The sequence below is a fragment of the Hydra vulgaris genome, chromosome 02 (genome assembly GCF_038396675.1).
Source record: "Hydra vulgaris chromosome 02, alternate assembly HydraT2T_AEP".
NCBI lineage: Eukaryota > Metazoa > Cnidaria > Hydrozoa > Anthoathecata > Hydridae > Hydra > Hydra vulgaris.
The window spans coordinates 56,370,070-56,391,496 of NC_088921.1; the positions used below are offsets into that span (position 1 = coordinate 56,370,070).

Here is a 21,427-nt window from a genome sequence, read left to right on the forward strand (position 1 = left end):
AAAAAAGAGTCCACACTTTCTAGTAAAGTATATGTTAAAAAGTGTTTACAATAACATTTTTCACCTCTCATTAAAACAAATGATATTAGACATGTGTTCTGACCTGATTTAGCTTTAATTCAGGAAGTAAAAAAGTTATGGAATGGTATAAACAAAATGACGAGAAAGTTGTGCCTTAAACACCAAATCCCCCAAACTTGCAAGAATTAAGAGTAACTGAAAAGTATTTAGTAAATATGGCAATTATAAAAATCAAAAGCAAAAAACTATGCAGAAACGTTAAAGATTTTAAAATGTCATTTAAAAAAGCATCAAGTAGTTTTGATCGTTGTTCTGTGCACAAGCTTATGAGTATCAAAGCAAAATTTGGAAATTTTATTAGATGCCTATAAAAATAACTTTTTTTTTTTGAAATAGTTTATCTTCTAATATAAATGTATTAAAATTATTACTTAGTTCTAAATAAATATCGATGAGTACCTTTTTTTTAGTACCTTTTCATATTTCACATTTATTTCATGTACACGCTTAGGTCTCTCAATATTTTTGTTTATCTGTCAGACATGTTGCCTGATGAATGACTGGGTTGGTATTGATATATCTATCAATTGTGATAGATATATCAATTGTTATATCAATTGTAATATCACAAGTCATTGTTATTGTTTTTTCTTTCTTTTCTCTTGTAATTACTTTGTAACTTTGAAATACTATTAGTTAATTAGGGTTTTGTTTATCATGCATATATATTTTCATAACTTTTAAATATGATTTGTTAATGATGTTTATATTTTGTTTACAGAGCATCATTTTTTTTATCACTTTGAAATATGGTTTGTTTCTTAGGATCTTAACTAACATTACAGTTAGTAATACTGCTGGTTTAGATTAGGCCGACAGTTTGAAAATAATAAACATAAAATAGAGTTTTCAGCATATTTCTGATTTCAGAAATTTAAAAACTTTATCAATTCTGAGAAAATGCAGCAAATATAGGACTTTTATTTACTTATTTAATTTTTGTTTAAACCTTTATTTTGCAATCTTCGATTATCTGTTGCATCTTAAAATTTTAAAAACATTAAACTTTTACAGAGAAAACTTTAAAAACAAAAAATAGTATTGCCACTGTCCAACACATTTTAAAGAGATATCTGATTAAAGAGATCAAACACCATAAAGGTATATCTAATTAAAGAGAATGAACACTGTTTGTAGCTGACTTTACTAATTTACATAATTATGTTATGGCAAAATTCCAAATATGGCTTGAGAGAATTTTATTGTTAAAAAAATCACTGAACTTCTTTTGATAAAAGTTTTTTAAAAAACAATTCATGATTGATATTATCATTTTATTAATGTTAATAAGTAATTTATATTGTTTATAAACTACTGCTATAATTATTTAGAATCATAAACATATTATTTTTTAATAAAATATTAAATATATAGTTGTTACAACTTACTACTGTTGAGATCAGAACATCAGATTGTGTTGTATGTTCCATAATAGTTTCCTAAATGAATAATGCATAAACATTTAAATTTTTATATATTCAAGGCCTAATAAACTATATATTATATTTATATATTCAAAGCCTAATAAATTTTATAAAACTAATTTCTCTTTTAATAGTATGAAAACCAGCTAATTCTACATTTAAAATTTTTTTTTTTTTTTCAAAATAATTTGAGATAAATTAACTTCATATATTAATAAGTAATCTACATAAGCTCTTGAAAAGGAAATTTTTCATTTTTAGATTTTATAAGACTATATTATTTTTATTTTAACAAACTGCAGCCATATTGACTTCTCTCTGTTAAACTAACAGGGTGTTCATAAACCTTTTAACAGTTAAATTATTAACAGTTAAATTAATAATACCAAGCTAGCAACTTATCATTGAAATTCATATATATTTTTTATTTATTAAAAAAAAAAGGAATACTTAAACATTAAAATATATTTAACTTTAACAACGATACTTATTTTTATTGACTTCAAAAATAAACACTTTAATCACGCCAGATTTCTTTTGAAAGAAAAAATCAGCAATTCAACTCTTATTTCCGATCTTTCTTGGAAATCATATATCAAATCCATTGCAAAATTAGCATCTGCTAAGGTTACAACTCTTTATTGTGCTCGAGACTTTCTTACTCTGGATTCTATTCTTTATCTCTACAAATCTCAAATCCGCCCTTGTATAGAATACCGTTGCCATATCTGGGGTGGATCTTCCAATTATGCCCTTTCTCTTTTAGACAAGGTGCAAAAGCACATTATAAACATAGTTGGACCTGCTCTTGCAGCCAACTTCCAATCATTATCACATCATTGTAATGTTGCTTCTCTTTCTTTTTTCTATAAATACTGTAATGGGCACTGCTCTAAAGAGCTAGTATCTCATGTATCATCTACTAAAATTCATTCTTGTGTTATTTGTCATTCAATTAAGTCTCATCCTTTTTCTGTAACTGTTCCTAAGTGCTCCAAAAACTCTTATTCCTCTAGCTTCCTCCTTCTTGCTTTCCTGATTCATATAATTTGCAATCTCTTAAGTCGTCTGTCAAACATTATCTTGCTCTATAATCTTTTTTCTTCCAGTAACTACCAACTCTAATAGTTGTTGCTTGCAGCCTTGTTGAAAACGAAGAAGTTGAAAAAAAAAGCCAGAACTTTCCTTTGGGAAGAACAATATGGCATTAAAAATGAAAAAGTTTTTGTTAATATCTTGAACAACATTAGTTTTTTTAAGTTTAATCAACTTTAAACTTATATTCTAGGGTTTATTTAAAATATGAACACAACTTGTCTTGGTACTTTGGGATCCCTTTAAAAAAATTAGAGATAAAATAAATTAAGCAACAGAAAAAAATAAACTTAAGAAATTACTTGTGCAAAATTTAACTTTTACTAATGTAAAGTTTTTTTTAGCTAACAACAAGAAATAATAACCAGTTAAATTTTTTTTCAGTACCATGTTAAACAAAATAAATGTGAAAAAATAAATACATCATTTTTTTCAGAGGTTGTATTAATATATTTTTAATTTTTTTTTCTTTTTAGCTTATGACATGTGTTTTCAAAAAAATGTTCAACTTTTCCCATTTAACTTAAAATAAGATTTTAAAATGACAAAAGAAGTGAGAGAAAAAATGATGCACAATTATTTGCAAAATCTAAATAGAAGCTACAACTCAATAGCAAAACTTGCAGAGTAAAGCATAAATGAAATCCCTTTAAACCTGTGTTTATTTTGCAATTTTCGATTATGTGTTGCATCTTAAAACTCTAAAAACATTAAACTTTTACACTGAAACTTTAAAAACAAAATTAGTATTGTCACAATTGTCCAGCCTGTTTTACAAGGCTTATCTTGTTAAAGAGACTAAACAGTATTTAATCCTGGCTTTTACTAGTTTACATAATTATGTTATGATTAAATTTCAAATGTTGTATAATCAACTTTTGCAAACTTAATGGATATTTTTCTCACCCAGGTCACTTCTGGATACTTCTGGTCACTTCTGGAATAGTAATAAGTGGCAAAGTTAGGCCAAAATAAATAATTATCATCGCTGTTGTTTTTCTTTATAAAATTTTTTAAACACTGTCAGTTTACTATCAGTCCTGCAAGAATGATAAATGGTTGAGATTTCCCTAGGAGAATATGGTAATCCACACAAGGTTTTTATAAATTTGCTTTTGTGTTTATAATTTACATTTTTTGGAGCAATTTTTTGTTTATCTAAGTAAAACCCAATATAATCAATAGAAATTCAGAATTGATAAAAGCAAGAAATTCTTCAGCAATTCAGTTGCAACTGCTCTAACTGTTTATCAGTACAATCAGGAATTTGGTATTTCTTTAAACAACCAATGTTTGTTTTATTTTATGCTTTTAACATGTGGAATGATAACACCTGAACTTTTGCAACTTTTCTTGTTAAAGTTCCAGAACAGTGTTTCAAGAGACAATTCAGATAACTGATGTTCTTAGAAATTTTTGGATTTTGACACTCTGCTTCATAACACTTAATGGTTCTTTCAGGATAGCAAAATACTTTGAAAAGAAAAATAATCTTAGTTTTAGCAATGCAAACTACATTAGTTGTATACTTGTTCAGTTGAAGTAATTGGGTTCCTTTTGCTTGGGTATTATTTACTTTTAGTTAGATTTCTTTAATCTTTTTAATGAGCTTTTTAATGAATTAATCTAAATAAACAAAAGGGTAACAAAAAAGTAACCTAGAAACCATAGAAACTGTTTTAAACTCATTTAACAAAACAAAAAAGAAACTGAGGCTGGATAATTACAAAATCGATAATTTTTAACTACTAAAAGATTATGAAAAACTTTTGTCACCAGAGGTTACTTTATAGACTACTGCTTAACTATTATAATGATACATGATATCATAAATTTATATATTTATTACAACATACTTTTGTCAAAATGCCATTTTCATCCGGATTTGTTGTAGCTTCTATTATATTTTCCTAAACCAAAACAAAAACTTATTAACACTAAGATTATAAGAAATAGTTACTGATTTATCATATAAAACACAAACAATGTATGTTGATATCTTTATTACAACAAATATTTGTTGATATTTCATAAATATATAATTGATATATTATAAACATTGCCTGATAAAATTTTTATGAATATTTTCTTTATTAGTATAATTAAATTCACTCAATGCTTGATAGTTTTTTATTAAAAAATAATGATTTAAGATCATTGCTATCAATGAGTAGGGATGCCCAGTTAGAGTTCGGAGTCAAGAAGTCCCTATTTTTTCTTAAAGTCTGGAGTCTCAAGAGACCATTAAAATTTTGAGACTCTGGAACTCTAGTATTTTTTTTAATCTATTAAGGTGCACCAAGAAAACTTATTAATCACGTCACAGAGCACAGCAGAAGAACATTTAACCAGAAAGTTCATAAACCCTTCCTCACCATTATAATTTATTTACTTAGCCAAATATAGATCAGCTTGGAATTGCTGTCTATAGAATAATATACAGATATTTTTTTAATTATTTTAAATGTTTATTATGCAGATAAACTTATTCTAATGTATAATTAATTATAAGACAAATGGTGACACTCGGTATAACTCGGTATAATATTTTAAGAATAGATGAAATATTTATAGATTTATTATGTATTTTAAATGTGCTATGCTTGTATTTCATAATTTATTTGAATTTAATGATATGAAAACCAACTCTAAACTCAAAAATAATTTAAAAAAATGTTTTAAAATGAATCATTTAAGATAACTTATTACTTATGTAAATATTTATTTATAAATTGATTCAACTATTTTAAATTACACAAGAGGTGATACTATCTTTGTTCTAGATCAGTTACTATCCCAGTTGGAGTTCAGAGTTCGAGAGTCAGTATTTTTGCCTGGAGTCTGGAGTCTCAAGAACCCATTAAAATTTATGGGACTCTGGTATTTTTTTTATCTTCGAGAAAACTTAACAATCTTGTCACAGACCACAGCAGAAGAACATTTAACCAGGAAGTTGGCATTGTGCTCCATACAAATACCATATTTTTTTTAATTATTTCAAAAGTTTATCATGCAGATAAACTTATTCTAATGTATAATTTAACAAAAAGACCAATGGTGACACTCGAAATGCCACACGACAAAGTTTGCTAAGATAATAAAGAAAATGTGCAATAAAACCATATTCAGGCTTCGACAGGTGAGCAATCGTATGATATTCCTGATATTGTATATTTGTTTATTTTTTGACAATTTTACGATTTTTTTGATGGCTGTTTAGATACTTTGGCAGTTTAAACATTTAAAAAATGTGTTGAAAAAACTAAACAAGAAAAAAAAAAATTATTTTAAACTATACTAAAAAAAAAAAAAAAAAAATTCCTAACAAAAAATAAATTAAATAGTTTAATAATAAACAATTTTTATTTAAATTATTAGAGTATACAAGGTTATCATCCATTAATTCATAAAGACTCCAATAGTCACATGCTTGGCCTGGGCATCTACTTTCGTAAGAATTCACCCATTTGTTGGGAAACTAGATTTAAATTCACAGAATGTTCTTCAATGTGCTTTCATTTAGCACCACCTCACTCTATTGCCTTTTTCTTTGTTCTATATCGCTCTCCTTTATCTCAAGACTGCACTCTTTTTGATGTAATTTCTGATCAAATTGACCAAGACCTCTCTCTTTATCCTTCAACCAATATCGTTGTTGTAGGTGACTTTTATGGTCATCACACTGAAAAGCTTGGCTCTAGTGTCAGTAACTCTGCAGGCATTAAGGTCCACAACTTTTGCCTTTCTTAATCCCTAACCCAGCCCGATAGTCAACTTTCCAACTCCCTTTCAGATAATCTGAATCATTCACCTTCTCAACTTGACTTATGTCTTGTCTCTGATCCTAGTCAGCGCTCAGTTTCTTCACAATCACCCTTAGGTGTCTCTGATCATGATTTGATCTCTCTAAAACTATTATCTCATTCTTCTTCATCATCAGATTCCCCTAATCATCATACCTCTGACAACTACCTTAAAGCTGACTGGGACTCATTCTGTGATTTTCTTCGTGATGGCCCTTGGGTAGAAATCCTTTGTCTTCTTGCTGACAAATGTGCCTTTTATGTAACTACTTGGATTCAGGCTGGCATGGAATCTTTTATTCCCTCTCAACAATTCCAAATCAAGCCTCACCCATTATCCATGGTTTTCCTGCGCTACTGCAAATTCCAATCATAGCTACTACTAGCAGCAAAACGATTCTCCAGAAAACAGACGTCTATTTACTATCGCTAGAAACCTTTGTAAAAATATTTTGTCAAATGCCAAAGCCCGCTATTCTCAGGTCACGAAACATTGTATTTCATCTCAAAAATTAGGTTCTCGTGACTTCTGGAGAATCTTTAGCAGCATCTATAACAAAGATAAATCTGTTATTCCACCTCTCTTGTATGGTTCAGATTTTGTCACCTCACCTAAAGACAGAGCTGAATTGTTTGCTAAGAACTTCTTATCAATACCATCACTTGATTCCACTAGTTGCATTCTACATGATGTAGCTGACAAACAGGTTAATCCGTTGCCTGACCTTCGTATCACTCCAGGTTCTGTATCTAAAGTAATTTCCTGCTTAGACTCTTCTACAGCTTGTGTTCTGAACAACGTACCTGTTATAGTCTTGCAGAAGTGTTCTTTGTCTATACTTTCACAACTATTTAAAAAGTGCTTATCAGTGTCTTGTTTTCCAACCTGCTGGAAAGCGACATCTCTATTTTTGAAAATTCTGGGATCTAACTACCATCTCATTAGTCTTCTTACTATCATAAGCAGGTTTTTTGAGTATTTAATTAACAAACACTTAATCTCTCATCTTAAATTTAATAACTTTCTGATCATCTATATGGATTTCGATCTTCTCGTTCTACTGCTGATTTGTTAATGGTAATAACTGATATGTTTTATCGTGCATTAAATTGATGTGGCAAGGCTATTGCTCTCAACATTTTTAAAACCTTTGATAAAGTTTGACATGCTGGTCTTTTCCATAAGTGCTCTTCTTATGGTGTATCAGGTAACATCTTTAAGATTATTGAACCCTTCTTTACCAAGCGTAGTATAAAAGTTGTCCTTGATGGACAGCACTCTTCTTCATACCCTGTAACTTCAGGAGTTCCTTATAGTTCTATCCTTGGCCCTATACTTTTTTAATAGACATAACGATCTCCCAGAAATTCTCACATATAAGGCGGCATTGTTCACTAATGATACTACCATTTATTCTTGTCTTGATAAGAAGCTAACATCCTCTGATCGCTTGGAGGGGACATTTGAGCTTGAAAAGGATCTCACTTTTGCTACAGGATGGGGCTCACAGTGGCTGGTGAACTTTAACTCAGATAAAACTCAATTTTTTTCAGCTAATCAATATCGCAATAATCTAGATCTTCCCATATTTATGAACGGTAATGTACTCAATGAGTCATCTAACTTTTATCTAATAGGATGAACTCTTATTTTAAGTCGTCTGTTAATCGTTATCTTGCTCTATAAATTTCATCTTTTTCCTTCCAGTAATTTCCAACTCTAATAGTGGTTGCTTGCAGCCTTGCAGAAAATGAAGATATTGAAAATAAAATTGCCTACTGAGAACAAAAGTTATAAGCAATTTGTCACCTTATTTAAAAGAATTTCAAAAAATACTTTAAAACAATTACATTTATCATAGAAAGTACGTATACAAATATATACAAATAAAAGAAGTTAAATTTGATATTCTTTGGTAATTTAAATAAAACATGTTTATTTTAAACTACCAAATATCTATTTTAAAGTTTTAGAAGTAATTTGTTTACTTTATTTAAAAGCATTTGTGTTATATAAAAACTTTAAAAAAGATTAATGATTCAAAACAATTTTTCAGTAAATATCTTAAATGTTTAAATTTTCAAAACATCTAAATAGCTGGAATCAAGTTGTCAAAAAAAAAAAAAAAAAAAAAGTGTATGGTCAGATATAACATGCAATAGTAATGCCATTCCTGTTCAAGCCTGTATTTTATGTAGTAACATGGTTGTTGATTTAAGCCCACAGGATATGCTAGAGCAATTCAAAATTAAATTTCTTTTTATAAAAGTTGCCACAGATAATCATCACATTAACCCTTGCTATAATATCGGTAAAACATTTTTTGAAATTAGTTTAAATTAGTTTTTGATTATTATCTAAGTTGGGGTTAGTCAATGCATTTTTGCATCTTTTAATTTTTGAAGATTTATTTTTCAGCAAATGTTGGTTGAGTGTCCACATGTCATTGTTCATCTTAAAAAAATTTTCAGTGAGTGAAAAACATTTTAAGATGAACATAGCATAAAATAAGATGAACATAACATTAAAGTAACATAAAATTTTTTTCAGTGAGTGGAATTCTATTATAAAATTACTTTTACTTTGTTATTTTCATAGTTTTGGATTTTTTTAAAAAATTACTATAATGTAAACTACTATTTTATATATTAAACATTTTAAGATGTTAGTCAATTTAAGATGGGTTAGTCAATGCATTTTTGCATCTTTTAATTTTTGAAGATTTATTTTTCAGCAAATGTTGGTTGAGTGTCCACATGTCATTATTCATCTTAAAAATTTTTTCAGTGAGTGAAAAACATTTTAAGATGAACATAACATAAAATTAGATGATCATAACATAAAAGTAACAAAATTTTTTTTAATAAGTGGAATTCTATTATAAAATTACTTTCATTTTGTTATTTTCATAGTTTTAGATTTTTTTTAAAAATTTACTTTAATGTAAATTATATATTAAACTTGTTATTGTTATTATTAAATTGTAAACTATTATTTTATCTTTTTTAACTTGAGACACATTTGAACATTTTTTAAAGTTTAATTTCAATAATGGAATATATTATAATAGCAACTTATTTCTTATGTTAAAAGAAATAAAAGGCCTTTTAAAAAACTTTAAAAAGTTTTTTAAAATACCTAAAATTTAATCAACTGATGCAAAAAACAAAATAACTCCACTTTTCATTTTCACAAAAATCTGTTGGTGAAAAAAATGGTAATAAAAACTGGGGCATTTGAAAGAGGTATTTATGTATATAATTATATATATAATGTCTATTATTTTATATATAAAATGTAATTATATATATATATATATATATATATATATATATATATATATATATATATATATATATATATATATATATATATATATATATATATGTATATATATATAAAATGGATATAATATATATAAAACGGATATAATATATATAATATATATATACATACATACATATAAACATAATATATATAAACATAAATAATATATATAAACATATAAATAATATATATATATATATATGTATATATATATATATATACATATATATATATAATATATATATATATGTATATATATATATATACATATATATATAATATATATATTATATATTTATATATATATATATATATATATATATATATATATATATATATATATATATATATATATATATATATATATATACAAATACATATTATGACATATTACTCATTTAGAGCCACATTTGCGGCTTCAACATATCTATAAAAGTCTAATTTTAGTATTGTTTACTTTAAAACCTTTTTATTAAAAACTCAAAAGATTGTTTTATATTTAAAAAAACAGTAATGCCTCTTGGACATCAAAAATTATTTTTAACTAGCAGCATTTGTAATATATCAAAAAGGTTTTCCTGTTTTATTATTATTATTGATTTAATTTCAAGTGATCTAGCTATCATTTTAAGCACTTAAATCCAAACTCATTTGTTTACTTCTTATAATTACTGAAATATTGTTGATTTTCCTATATTTATAAACAGCAACACTCTTACCTAGTCCTTTATTTTATGTTTTTCTTAGATTATCCTTTAATACTTCTCATAGAAACCAAATATACAAATCATTGCAAAGTTAACATCTGCTAAGGGTATTTTTCTTTATTTTACATTCCTTTTTCGTGATTCCATTCTCTACCTCTATATCTACATTCTCCCACATATGGAACAATGTTATCATATTAGGGCTGGTTCTTCTGATGACACCCTTTCTCTTTTAGAGAAAATCCGACTTTATTAATCATAAATTTAGTTGGACCTGCTCAATGTCAAACTTAAGCCTCAGTTTCATCCTATTGAAGAAGCATTTATATCTCTATTCTATTAATTACTAATGATATTACTATTATTGCTGCTTAAGTGACCATTTATCTATTATAACATACAGTAACATAACACACTCAGTGGCCTGTAGACAAAAATCGATATAAAACAATTTTCCTACAATTTCTTCAATCCTATAATAAACTCTGTGGCTCTCAATCTTATTATAGGACTTTGCCAACCTTTTTTACCCTATCACAAGACCCCTGGTTTTAGATCCAACAACCAAAACTTTATCATATCATGACCATTTTTATAACGAGTATTCAAGGTAATCTAGTCTTATTTGACAACAATTCCAAAAAGTTTTTAATAATAATATCAAAATTAATTTCAAAATATATGATTATTTTTTGCTTTCTTTTGATTTGTAAATCCTTTTCTTTATTTTTTATTTTGTCTAGTTTCAACTTATTTCTAAAACATAAATATATCTATCAATCAATTAAAAACAAAGTATGATAAAAAAATATAAATACACATATACGTTATAGATATATATCATTGCGTCTTACTTCTGCCAAGATCAATATATCAGATTTTGTTGTAAGTTCTGCTTCACTTTCCTAGATAAATGAGTAAGAATATAACTTTAAAAATTATAAAAATAGATGAAATAATTATAAAAATTGATGAAATAAAAAAAAAGCACATGAATGGTCAGAGGATTCAAACATTTCATCGTTTGAATAAACAAAATAAATTTGATACATATTTATTTAACTATCCACACAAAGTTCTTAAAATTCGCTAAAATTTTAGTTTAGTTAATTTTAAAAAACTTTTTAAAATAAAAAATAGGTACCAATGACCAACCCGCTGATAAACCGCAGTCCACATAACAGTTACTAATACCTGTCTAGTATAAAATGTGTTAAGCTGATTTTAATAATTAATACCTTAATTAAATGCATGAGTAATTAAATAATCAACTACTCATGCATTTAATTAAGGTATTGGATCATTCAATATTAAAAAAAATGTTAATAAGTAATATTTTCTTTTTTGGATAGTGAACAAAATGATCTGAAAATTTTGATAACCAATGCCGATTCTATATATTTTATAGTGTATATTGATCAAGCTATTATAAACTCAAGTGTTAGCATATGTTAAAATGTTAAAAACTCTGCAAAAACAACTCATTTTCAGTAAAAATTGAACAAACCAATTCTCAGGTGACAATATATATATATATATATATATATATATATATATATATATATATATATATATATATATATATATATATATATATATATATATATATATATATATATATATATATATATATAATTCATACTATAGCGTATTTATGAAACAACTTGTTACCTATTTAACAAACTGACAAAATTAACAAATTTTAGTTGTTACCTATTTAACAAATTAACCTAATTAACAAATTGCTACCCTATTTCTTAAATTAATTCATACAGCAGTTTTGAAAAATTAAAATAAAATGAAGAATAATAAAAGAAGATCAAACATCTCAGAGTGTTCCCTAAACAGTATGATTTTAATTTTATATATAAATATAAATATACAAGTTTGTTTGCATATACATATATGCATATATATATATATATATATATATATATATATATATATATATATATATATATATATATATATATATATATATATATATATATATATATATATATATATATATAGATATAGATAGATAGATAGATATAAAAGCATCACAGAAAATGGATAAGACTTAATTGAATGACATTGAATGCCCATTATAGTATTTGCAGAAAAGAGAAATAGAAGCAATATTACGACAATGCGATAATAGTTAGAGGTTGGCTGCAAGAGCAGGACCAACTATGTTTACAAAGCGTTTTTACACCTTGTCTGAAAAAGAAAAAGGGCAGCATTCGAAGATCCACCCTAGATATGGCAACAGTATTCCATACAAATAAGGATTTGAGATTTATAGAGATAATTAATAGAATCCGGAGTAAGAAAGTGTTGAGCACAATAAAGAGATGCAACCTTAGCAGATGCTAATTTTGCAATGGAATTGATATAGGTTTAAATCATCAGACTATTCTTTTATGTCCTTTTGTTTATCACCACTTCACTCTATCGCCTTTTTTTTTTTTCTATATTGCTCTCCTTTATCTAAAGACTGAACTCTTTTTGATGTTATTTCTGGTCATATTGACCAGAAATAACATCAAAATAACATCATATTGTTGTTGTCTGTGACTTTAATGCTCATCACACTGAATGGCTTGGCTCTAGTGCCAGTGAATCTGCAGGCATTAAAGCCCACAACTTCTGCCTTTCTAAATCCCTAACTCAAGTAGTCAACTTACCAACTCGCTTTCAAGACAACCCGAATCATTTACCTTCTCTACTCAACTTATGTCTTGTTTCTAATCCTAGTCAGTGCTCAGTTTCTCCACATTCACCCTTAGGTGCTTCTGACCACAGTTTGATTTTTCTAAAACATTTATCTCACTCTTCTTCATCATCTGAATCCCCCTATCATCATACCTCTTACAACTACTTTAAAGCTGACTGGGACTCTTTCTGTGATTTTCTCAGTGATGGCCCTTGGGTAGAAATCTTTAGTCTTCCTGTTGCCAAATGCGCTTCTTACATAACTTTGTAGATTCAGGCTGGCATGGAATCTTTTATTCCCTCTTGACATTTCCAGGTCAAGCCTCACTCTTCTCCATGGTTTTCCTCACATTGTGCTGCTGCAATTGCCAATCAAAACCAATACTTCCATATCTCCAGAAAACAGACGTCAGTTTATTACTGCTAGAAGCCATTGTAAAAAGGTTTTGTCTAACGCCAAAGCCCGCTATTCTCAGGTCATGAAATCTCATATTTCATCGCAAAAATTGCAGGCTCTCATGACTTCTGGAGAATCTTTAATAGTATCAATAATAAGGGCAAATCTGTAATTCCACCTCTCTTGTATTGTTCAGACTTTGTCACCTCACCTAAAGACAAAGCTGAATTGTTTGCTAAGAACTTTTCCTCAATATCATCTCTTGATTCCACTAGTTGCGTTCTACCTGATATAGCCATCAAACAGGTTGATCCATAGCTTGACATTTGTATCACTCCAGCTTCTGTATCTAAAGTGATTTCCTGCCTAGATTCTTTTACAGCTTGTGGCCCGCACAACATACCTATTATGGTCTTGCAAAAGTGTTCTCCTGAGCTATTGTCTGTACTTTCAAAACTATTCAACAAGTGCTTATCAGAGTCTTGTTTTCCAGCCTGGTGGAAAGTGGCATCTGTTATCCCTATTTTCAAAAATTCTGGAGAGCGATCTGATTAGTCTAACTGCCGTCCCATTAGTCTTCTTCCTATCATAAGCAAGGTTTTTAAATCTTTAATTAACAAACACTTAATCTCTTATTTTGAATCTAATAACTTACTTTCTGATAATCAATATGGATTTCGATTTTCTTGTTCTACAGCTGATTTGCTAACAGTAATAACCGGTAGGTTTAATTGTGCATTAGATAAAGGTGGAGAGGTTAAGGTTATTCCTCTTGACATTTCTAAAGCTCTTGAAAAAGTTTAGCATGCTGGTCTTCTCCATAAGCTTTCTTCTTACAGTGTATCTGGAAACATCTTTAAGATTATTGAATCCTTAATTTCCAATTGTAGTATAAAAGTTGTCCTTGATAGGCAGTACTCTTCTTCTTATTCTTTATCTTCATGGGTTCCTCAAGGTTTAATCTTTTGCCTTATACTCTTTTTAATTTACATTAATAATCTTCCAGGTATTCTGACATCTAATGTGGCATTTTTCGCTGATGATACTACCATTTACTCTCGTCATGATAAGAAGCCAGCACTCTCTGATTGCTTGGAGGAGGCATTCAATACAGATAAAACTCAATTTTTTTCAGCTAATCATTATCACAATAATTTAGATCTTCCTATATTTATGAACGGTAATGTACTTGATGGGTCATCCACCCTTCATCTTCTAGGATTAACTCTTACTTCCGATCTTTCTTGGAAACCTTTTTTAAAATCTGTTGCGAAATTAGCATCTGCTAAGGTTGCATCTCTTTATTGAGCTCGACACTTTCTTACTTTGGATTCTATTCTCTATCTAAATAAATCTCAAACCCGGCCTTGCATGGAATACTGTTGCCATATCTGGGGTAGATCTTCTAATGATGCGCTTTCTCTTTTAGACAAGGTGCAAAAACACATTGTAAACATAGTTGAACCTGCTCTAGCAGCCAACCTCCAGCCTTTATTATATCATTGTAATGTTGCTTCTCTTTCTCTTTTCTACAAATACTATAATGGGCACTGCTCTAAAGAGCTAATATCTCTTGTATCATCTACTAAAATTCATTTTTGTGTTATTTGTCATTCAATTAAGTCTCTTCCTTTTTCTGTGACTGCTCCTAAGTGCTCCAAAAACTCTATTTGTCAAGTTTTTTTCCTCGAACATCAGTTCTTTGAAATTCGCTTCCTTCATCTTGCTTTCCTGATGCATATAATTTGCAACCCTTCAAGTCATCTCTCAACCGTTATCTTGCTCTACAATCTTCATCTTTTTTCTTCCAGTGACTTTTAACTCTAATTAGTGGTTTTTGCAGCCTTGTTGGAAACGAAGATGTTTAAAAATATATATATATGGTTTCGAAGAAAGGTTGAAAGTAAGAGTTAATTCTAGAAGATGAAGGGTAGATGACTCATCGAGTACATTTTTATTGATATATATAAGATCTAAATTATTGTAATGGTTGGCTGAAAAAAATAGGGTTTTATCTGAAATAAAGTTCACCAGCCACTGTGAGTATGCTGTAGCAAAATTCACCAGCCACTGTTGAATTTTGCTGTAGCAGAAATGAGATCCTTTTCAAGCTCAAATCCCCTTTACAAGCAATCAGAGAGTGTTGGCTTCTTATCGTGACAAAAAGAAATAGTAGTACCATCAGCAAACAATGCCACCTTAGGTATGAAAATATCTGGAAGATCGTTAACGCAAATTAAAAAGAGTATAGGGCCAAGGATTGAGGAAAACCATGGAGAAGAGCGGGGTTTGACTTTAAATCATCGAGAGGAAATAAAAGATTCCATGCCAGCCTGAATCCACAAAGTTATGTAAGAAGCACATTTGTCAGCAGGAAGATGAAGGATTTCTACCCAAGGGCAATTACGAAGAAAATCACAGAAAGAGTCCCAGTTAGCTTGAAGGTTGTTGTAAGAGGTACAATGATAGGGGGATTCTGATAATAAAGAATGAGATATTGGTTTTAGAGAGACCAAACCGTGATCAGAAGCACCTAAGGGGAAATGTGGAGAAACTGAGCACTGACTAGGATCAGAAACAAGACGTAGGTCAAGTAGAGAATGTAAATGATTTGGGTTTTCTGGAAAACGAGTTAGAGAGTTGACTATGTGAGTTAGAGTTGGGAAAGGCAAAAGTTGTGGACCATAACACCTGCTGTGTCAATGACACAAGAGCCAAGCCATTCAGTGTGATGAGCATTAAAGTCGCCAACAACAACGATATTGGCTGATAGATAAAGAAAGAGGGCTCAGTCAATTTTATCAGTATCAGTAATAGCATCGAAAAGAGTCTTTAGATGAAGGAGAGCGATACAGAACAAAGAGAAAGGCAATAGAGTGAAGTGGTGCTTAATGAAAGCACATAAAAGAATAGTTGGTGGATTCAAACTTAGTTTCTTGACAAATGGGTGAATTTTTACAAATGTAAATGCCCAGGCTAAGCATGTGACTATTGGAGTCTTTCTGAATTAAAGGAAGATAACTATCAACACTAAGATCTCAAGATGAGACAGCTGAACTCAAATTAGTCTTACAAAGATCAAATAGGTCTGGTGAACTTTGCTAGAGATAAGACTCCACAGAAGAAAAGTAACTTTGAAGATCACGAATATTAATGAATGATAGTTTTAAAGAACTTATTGGTGACAATGGTTTTTTGTATTTTATAGTTTATACATCTGTGAATGATATTTACTACTTTAACAAAAATAAAATCTGACAATCATCTGCAATGATTGAAGTTGTTCTTACTTTCTGAGCATCAGCAAATCTCTCAATATACATTTTTTCTTACTGCAAAATAAAAATCTTTTAATTAGTTTTTTTAATTAGAAAAATAGAAGAAAAAAAACCTGAAAAAAGGCAATAATTCATTTTAAATGATTGATATATTTCTTCTTGAAAAGCTAAAGCATAGTCTAGCAATGACATCCATTGTTTGTGATGTCATTGATTGCCAAAACATCAAGTCAAAACTTAAATAAAAAATAAAATAAAAAAGTTAGTAGTCTGCTTAACTGTAGTGGGGGTAGACCCTTGGAAAGGTTAACTGTAATGGAGGTAGAGCCTTGGAAAAGTTAATTATAATCTCTTGTTGATTGCTTACTACTCAACAGAACTTAATTTAAAAATATATTGTCTGTGTGTATTTTTTTATAATTTCTCTCTGTATTCATGTTTTCTTTTGTTTGTTTTTTATTTATGCTTTTTATGCTTTTAGGTGTCATTCCATTAACTAGTTTCTATGAGTGATACCTAACCTATATCGGTAAATTTTCAATGAAATTTGTAAATTTTATCAAAATGGTTAAATAAAAATGCAACAATATAAAGTATTTTGGAAACCTGTTTAGAACCTAACAGAATATTCTGAATTCTTTCTTTCTTTTAAAACATTTCAACTTTAAACAACAAGTGAGCTGATTCTGAGTTCGATTCTTTAACAATTGGTTTATGAGAGTTATGTCTTTTACCCTAATAACTCTATAATTACTGTATATTCACTACCTCGAATAATTTTACTCAAAGTTCTAATTAATGATGTCAATTCAACTGCCAATCATGCTTTGTAGCAACATATGTTCCATCAATTCTGAAGTAAAACACTTAAAGTATAAGAAAATACAAACGCACTTTTTATTCTTTTTTGAAACATGACATACTATCACCACTTGTAACATTGTAACAAGACGTATTTAAGAATGTACAAAATATCTAATAATGTTTTGCAAATCCAAACATTTGTCTGTGCTAAACTAAAAGGAATACCAAAAAAGACAGTATGAGTTATAAGAATAGTTAATGCCATTTTTGGATGATATTTGTTACACAATTACCATTCAACAATTTTAAATCTCTAGATTTCCTTTAAGGCCTATATTTTCCTGATACTGACAACTGAAAGCTTTAAAAAATGCAGAAACATAAGATCTTGAATTAACCATAAACTACCACATGGATACTTGTATGTCTTAGTTCCCGTCATCTACATACCAGAATGACAACTAACTTGTAAAAAAAGGGCTCAATCTCACAGCTCTCACACATTCTTGAAGATTCAGCACCCAAATGTTCTCGTTTAAATACCAGGTGATTTTTATTGATGTAATAACACCCCACTATGCAAGAAATACCATTTATGGCAAATAAAACATGCTCCAAATTGAGTAACAGTATTTTTACCATCTTAATTTTAATTTAATCTAACAAAATCCAAAAGTAATATTTTTCAGTTGTTAGGGAAGTATATGGAATTAATTGCAGTACACCACCATATTCATTAGCATGTCTATTGAATGGAAGGATGTAATAATGGGAGCAATACAAAGAAGTATTCTTGGTCCAATCCTTTGTATTACTAAAGTACTGGACATAAAAAATTACTATCTAAAGAGTATTACACACAAAAAATATTCCAATATTATCATAGCTTACATATTTTTTGAAAAATTTTATAGCTGTTTTCTTGTTTCTATATTTAAAGTAAAATGAACATTTTTCTTTAAATATAGAAACAACTTTATTTCTATAGATTTTAAAAACAGTCCAATGATTATAAAGATTATCATAGCAAAGTTAAATGCAAAGTGATTTAAATCGGCTAAATCTTGACACCATATATGTAACATTAAAAAGCAAAATTCTTAAAATAGTCAACTCATACAAATTCCTTGGCATCAATCTTAAAATAAGTTTTAAATTCTCATCTTGAATCTGATAACTTACTTTCTGATCATCAAAATGGATTTCGATCTTCTCGTTCTACTGCTGATCTATTAATGGTAATATAATGGATCTCACTTCTGCAGCAGTATAGGACTATCAGTGGCTGGTGATCTTTAACTAAGATAAAACTCAATTTTTTTCAGCTAATCGTTATAGCAACAATCTAGATCTTTCAATATTTATGAATGGTAATGTACTCTATGAGCCATCTACCCTTCTTCTATGATTGACTCTTACTTCCATCTTTTTTGGAAACCATATATCAAATCCATTGCAAAATTAATCTCTGCTAAGGTTGCATCTTTTTATCGTGCTTGCCACTTTTTTTACCCCAGATTTTAATCTTTATCTCTGAAAGTCTCAAACCTGTCCTTGTATAGAATGTTGCCATATCTGGAGTGAATCTTCGAATGATGCCTTTCCTCTTACAAACGAGGTGTGAAAATGCATTGTAAACATAGTTGGACCTGCACTTAAAGCCAACTTTAACCATTGTCACATCGCCATAATGTTGTGTCTCTTTCTCTTTTCTATATAGAGCTAGCGCCTTGCTATAAAGAGCTAGCATCACATGTGCCATCTGCTAAAATTCATTTTCGTGTTACTCATCATTTAATTAAGTCTTATCATTTTACTGTGACTGTATAGTTTTTTTCTTCAAACATTAGTTCTTTGGAATTTACTCCCTTCATCTTTTCCTGATTCTTATAATTTGCAACCTTTTAAGTCATCTGTTAATCGCTATCTTATTTTATAAACTCTTTTCTCTTCCAATAACTAATAAAATCTTTTCTCTTCCAGTAACTTCCGACTCTAATAATGGTTGCTTGCAACCTTATTAGAGTTGGAACTTTTATACAGCAAAAAAAATCTTTTTTGCTGTATAAAAGTTTTTTATATTTCAAAATAATATTACTGGTTTTTTAAAACTTATAACAAAGCATAGTAAGATTTCCAACTTTAATGTTTGAAATATAAATGTTATATAAGAAACCATTTATACATTCCAATACTTTAATAAAATTCATAGACAAGGATGTGATATATGTTTATATAACTTCTGATAGTGAGTTTTGTTGGAGTTTTTTTTAATAAAAATAAATATATTTCTTTTTTACTCTCTATTAATTATCTCTTGGAAATCATTTATCATTTTAAAAAAAATCATTTTGTATAATTTACTTTGTCTATGTTGGTTCTACTATGCTCTTTTTCTTCTAAAAGATCTAAATTGTTGATGGTGTCACTTAGGATTGACAGCTATAATCACTAAGCAAGCAGGGCTGATATTTGACCGAGGGCGGATTTGATAAACCATAGCCAGGGCCAGGGCTACCTAAATCTTGACAAACCCTATAAATAAAATAAATATTTTATCTTGGATTAAAATTCACATTATGTTTATGTTATATATCATGTATCGAGTCAAATCAATATAATTTTTGTAAGCAATTTTTGTCATTTAAAATAATAAAAATTTTGTTTTTTGTTGTTAAAACAACAACAATTGTTTGAGATTGACATTTCAAACTAATCACAAACAATTAATTAAACAGTCATATTGTAAAAAAATAAATAAAAACACATACATGATAAAATACACATACATATATTGTATCAAAGACATATATTATCTGTCATACATGACATGTAAACAAAACATTTGCTATTAAATATTTTTAAAAGTTAAACACAAAAAAATTGGTTATAACCTTATGTGTATTAAACTAAATAAACACGATAATTGCATAATTATTTAGTAGTTAAACACAAAAAGATTGATTTTAACTTTTAACACCTTTTGCGTAATATATTAAATAAACATAGATAAATGTATAATTATTTAATGGCTTCATAGATATCCTATATTTCAAACCAAATATTACCAAAACCCATCAATTAAAAAATACATCTCACAATCATTCAAAAAATTTTAAAATGCATTAAAACAATAAAAACTATATTAAAATTATCTTACATTAGTCGCATTTTCAACGAGATCTTTGAAACTAATAGGCAATCCAAAATTCGTTGACATTAAGGAGACAATTACAAAAAAAATTTTTCGATAAACTAGCATGTTAGAATTTTGTCAGTTTGACATTATAGAAGAGATAATTATTGACAGTGTTGCTAAATAAAGTTCAAGTAAGAACACACGTGTACGACAAAAGATGTGATTTGCTGTTTTTAGACCTAATTTTTCAAAATAAGACAAATGACGAAAAAAATGTCTCTTTCGTCATCCGACAAAAAACTTTTAAAAATTAAAATCTAAGTTTAAAATTTATTTATTATAATACACAAAGAAATTAACAATAAACAATTTCTTCAGTATAATAAACTATTATGTCGGGTTACATTTTTGTTGAATGGGGTTATGGGGTTACATTTCCGTCTTTATTAATGTCTAGAATGGGGAATGGAGCCAGGGCCGTCCCAAGGAAGGGATGTAGGGGTGTCGCCCCTTCTTTGGCACGGCCCCTAAGAAATTAATTAGTCGGCATATTTGGACACTTCAGTCAGCAAAATTGGATCCTAATAGACAGTTGTCAAATGTTACACAACGATGACTTTAAACAAGGAATTAAAAAAACTTCTTTAAAATGAATAATAAAAGTTTAAAAAAAT

At 28.5% G+C, this 21,427-nt stretch overlaps 1 protein-coding gene across 4 annotated transcripts in view; it reads right to left on the reverse strand.

The window, feature by feature from the left end:
- The window catches only part of LOC101241586 (matrix metalloproteinase-19), a 119,921-nt gene extending 98,923 nt beyond the window's left edge, over nucleotides 1-20,998 (reverse strand). Inside the window, exons 1-4 of one of the 4 annotated variants that reach the window (XM_065791446.1) lie at nucleotides 20,775-20,965; nucleotides 11,293-11,343; nucleotides 4,457-4,510; nucleotides 1,470-1,520 (exon numbers count right to left, since the gene is read on the reverse strand). In XM_065791446.1, coding sequence (XP_065647518.1) covers nucleotides 1,470-1,520; nucleotides 4,457-4,510; nucleotides 11,293-11,343; nucleotides 20,775-20,876 — 258 coding nt within the window. In that variant the 5' untranslated portion in view covers nucleotides 20,877-20,965. Of the gene's footprint in view, nucleotides 1-1,469; nucleotides 1,521-4,456; nucleotides 4,511-11,264; nucleotides 11,344-20,774 lie in introns of all 4 variants that reach the window. The other 3 variants (XM_065791448.1, XM_065791447.1, XM_065791449.1) reach the window with 3 other exon arrangements.
- Between the last annotated feature and the right edge of the window lie 429 nt (nucleotides 20,999-21,427).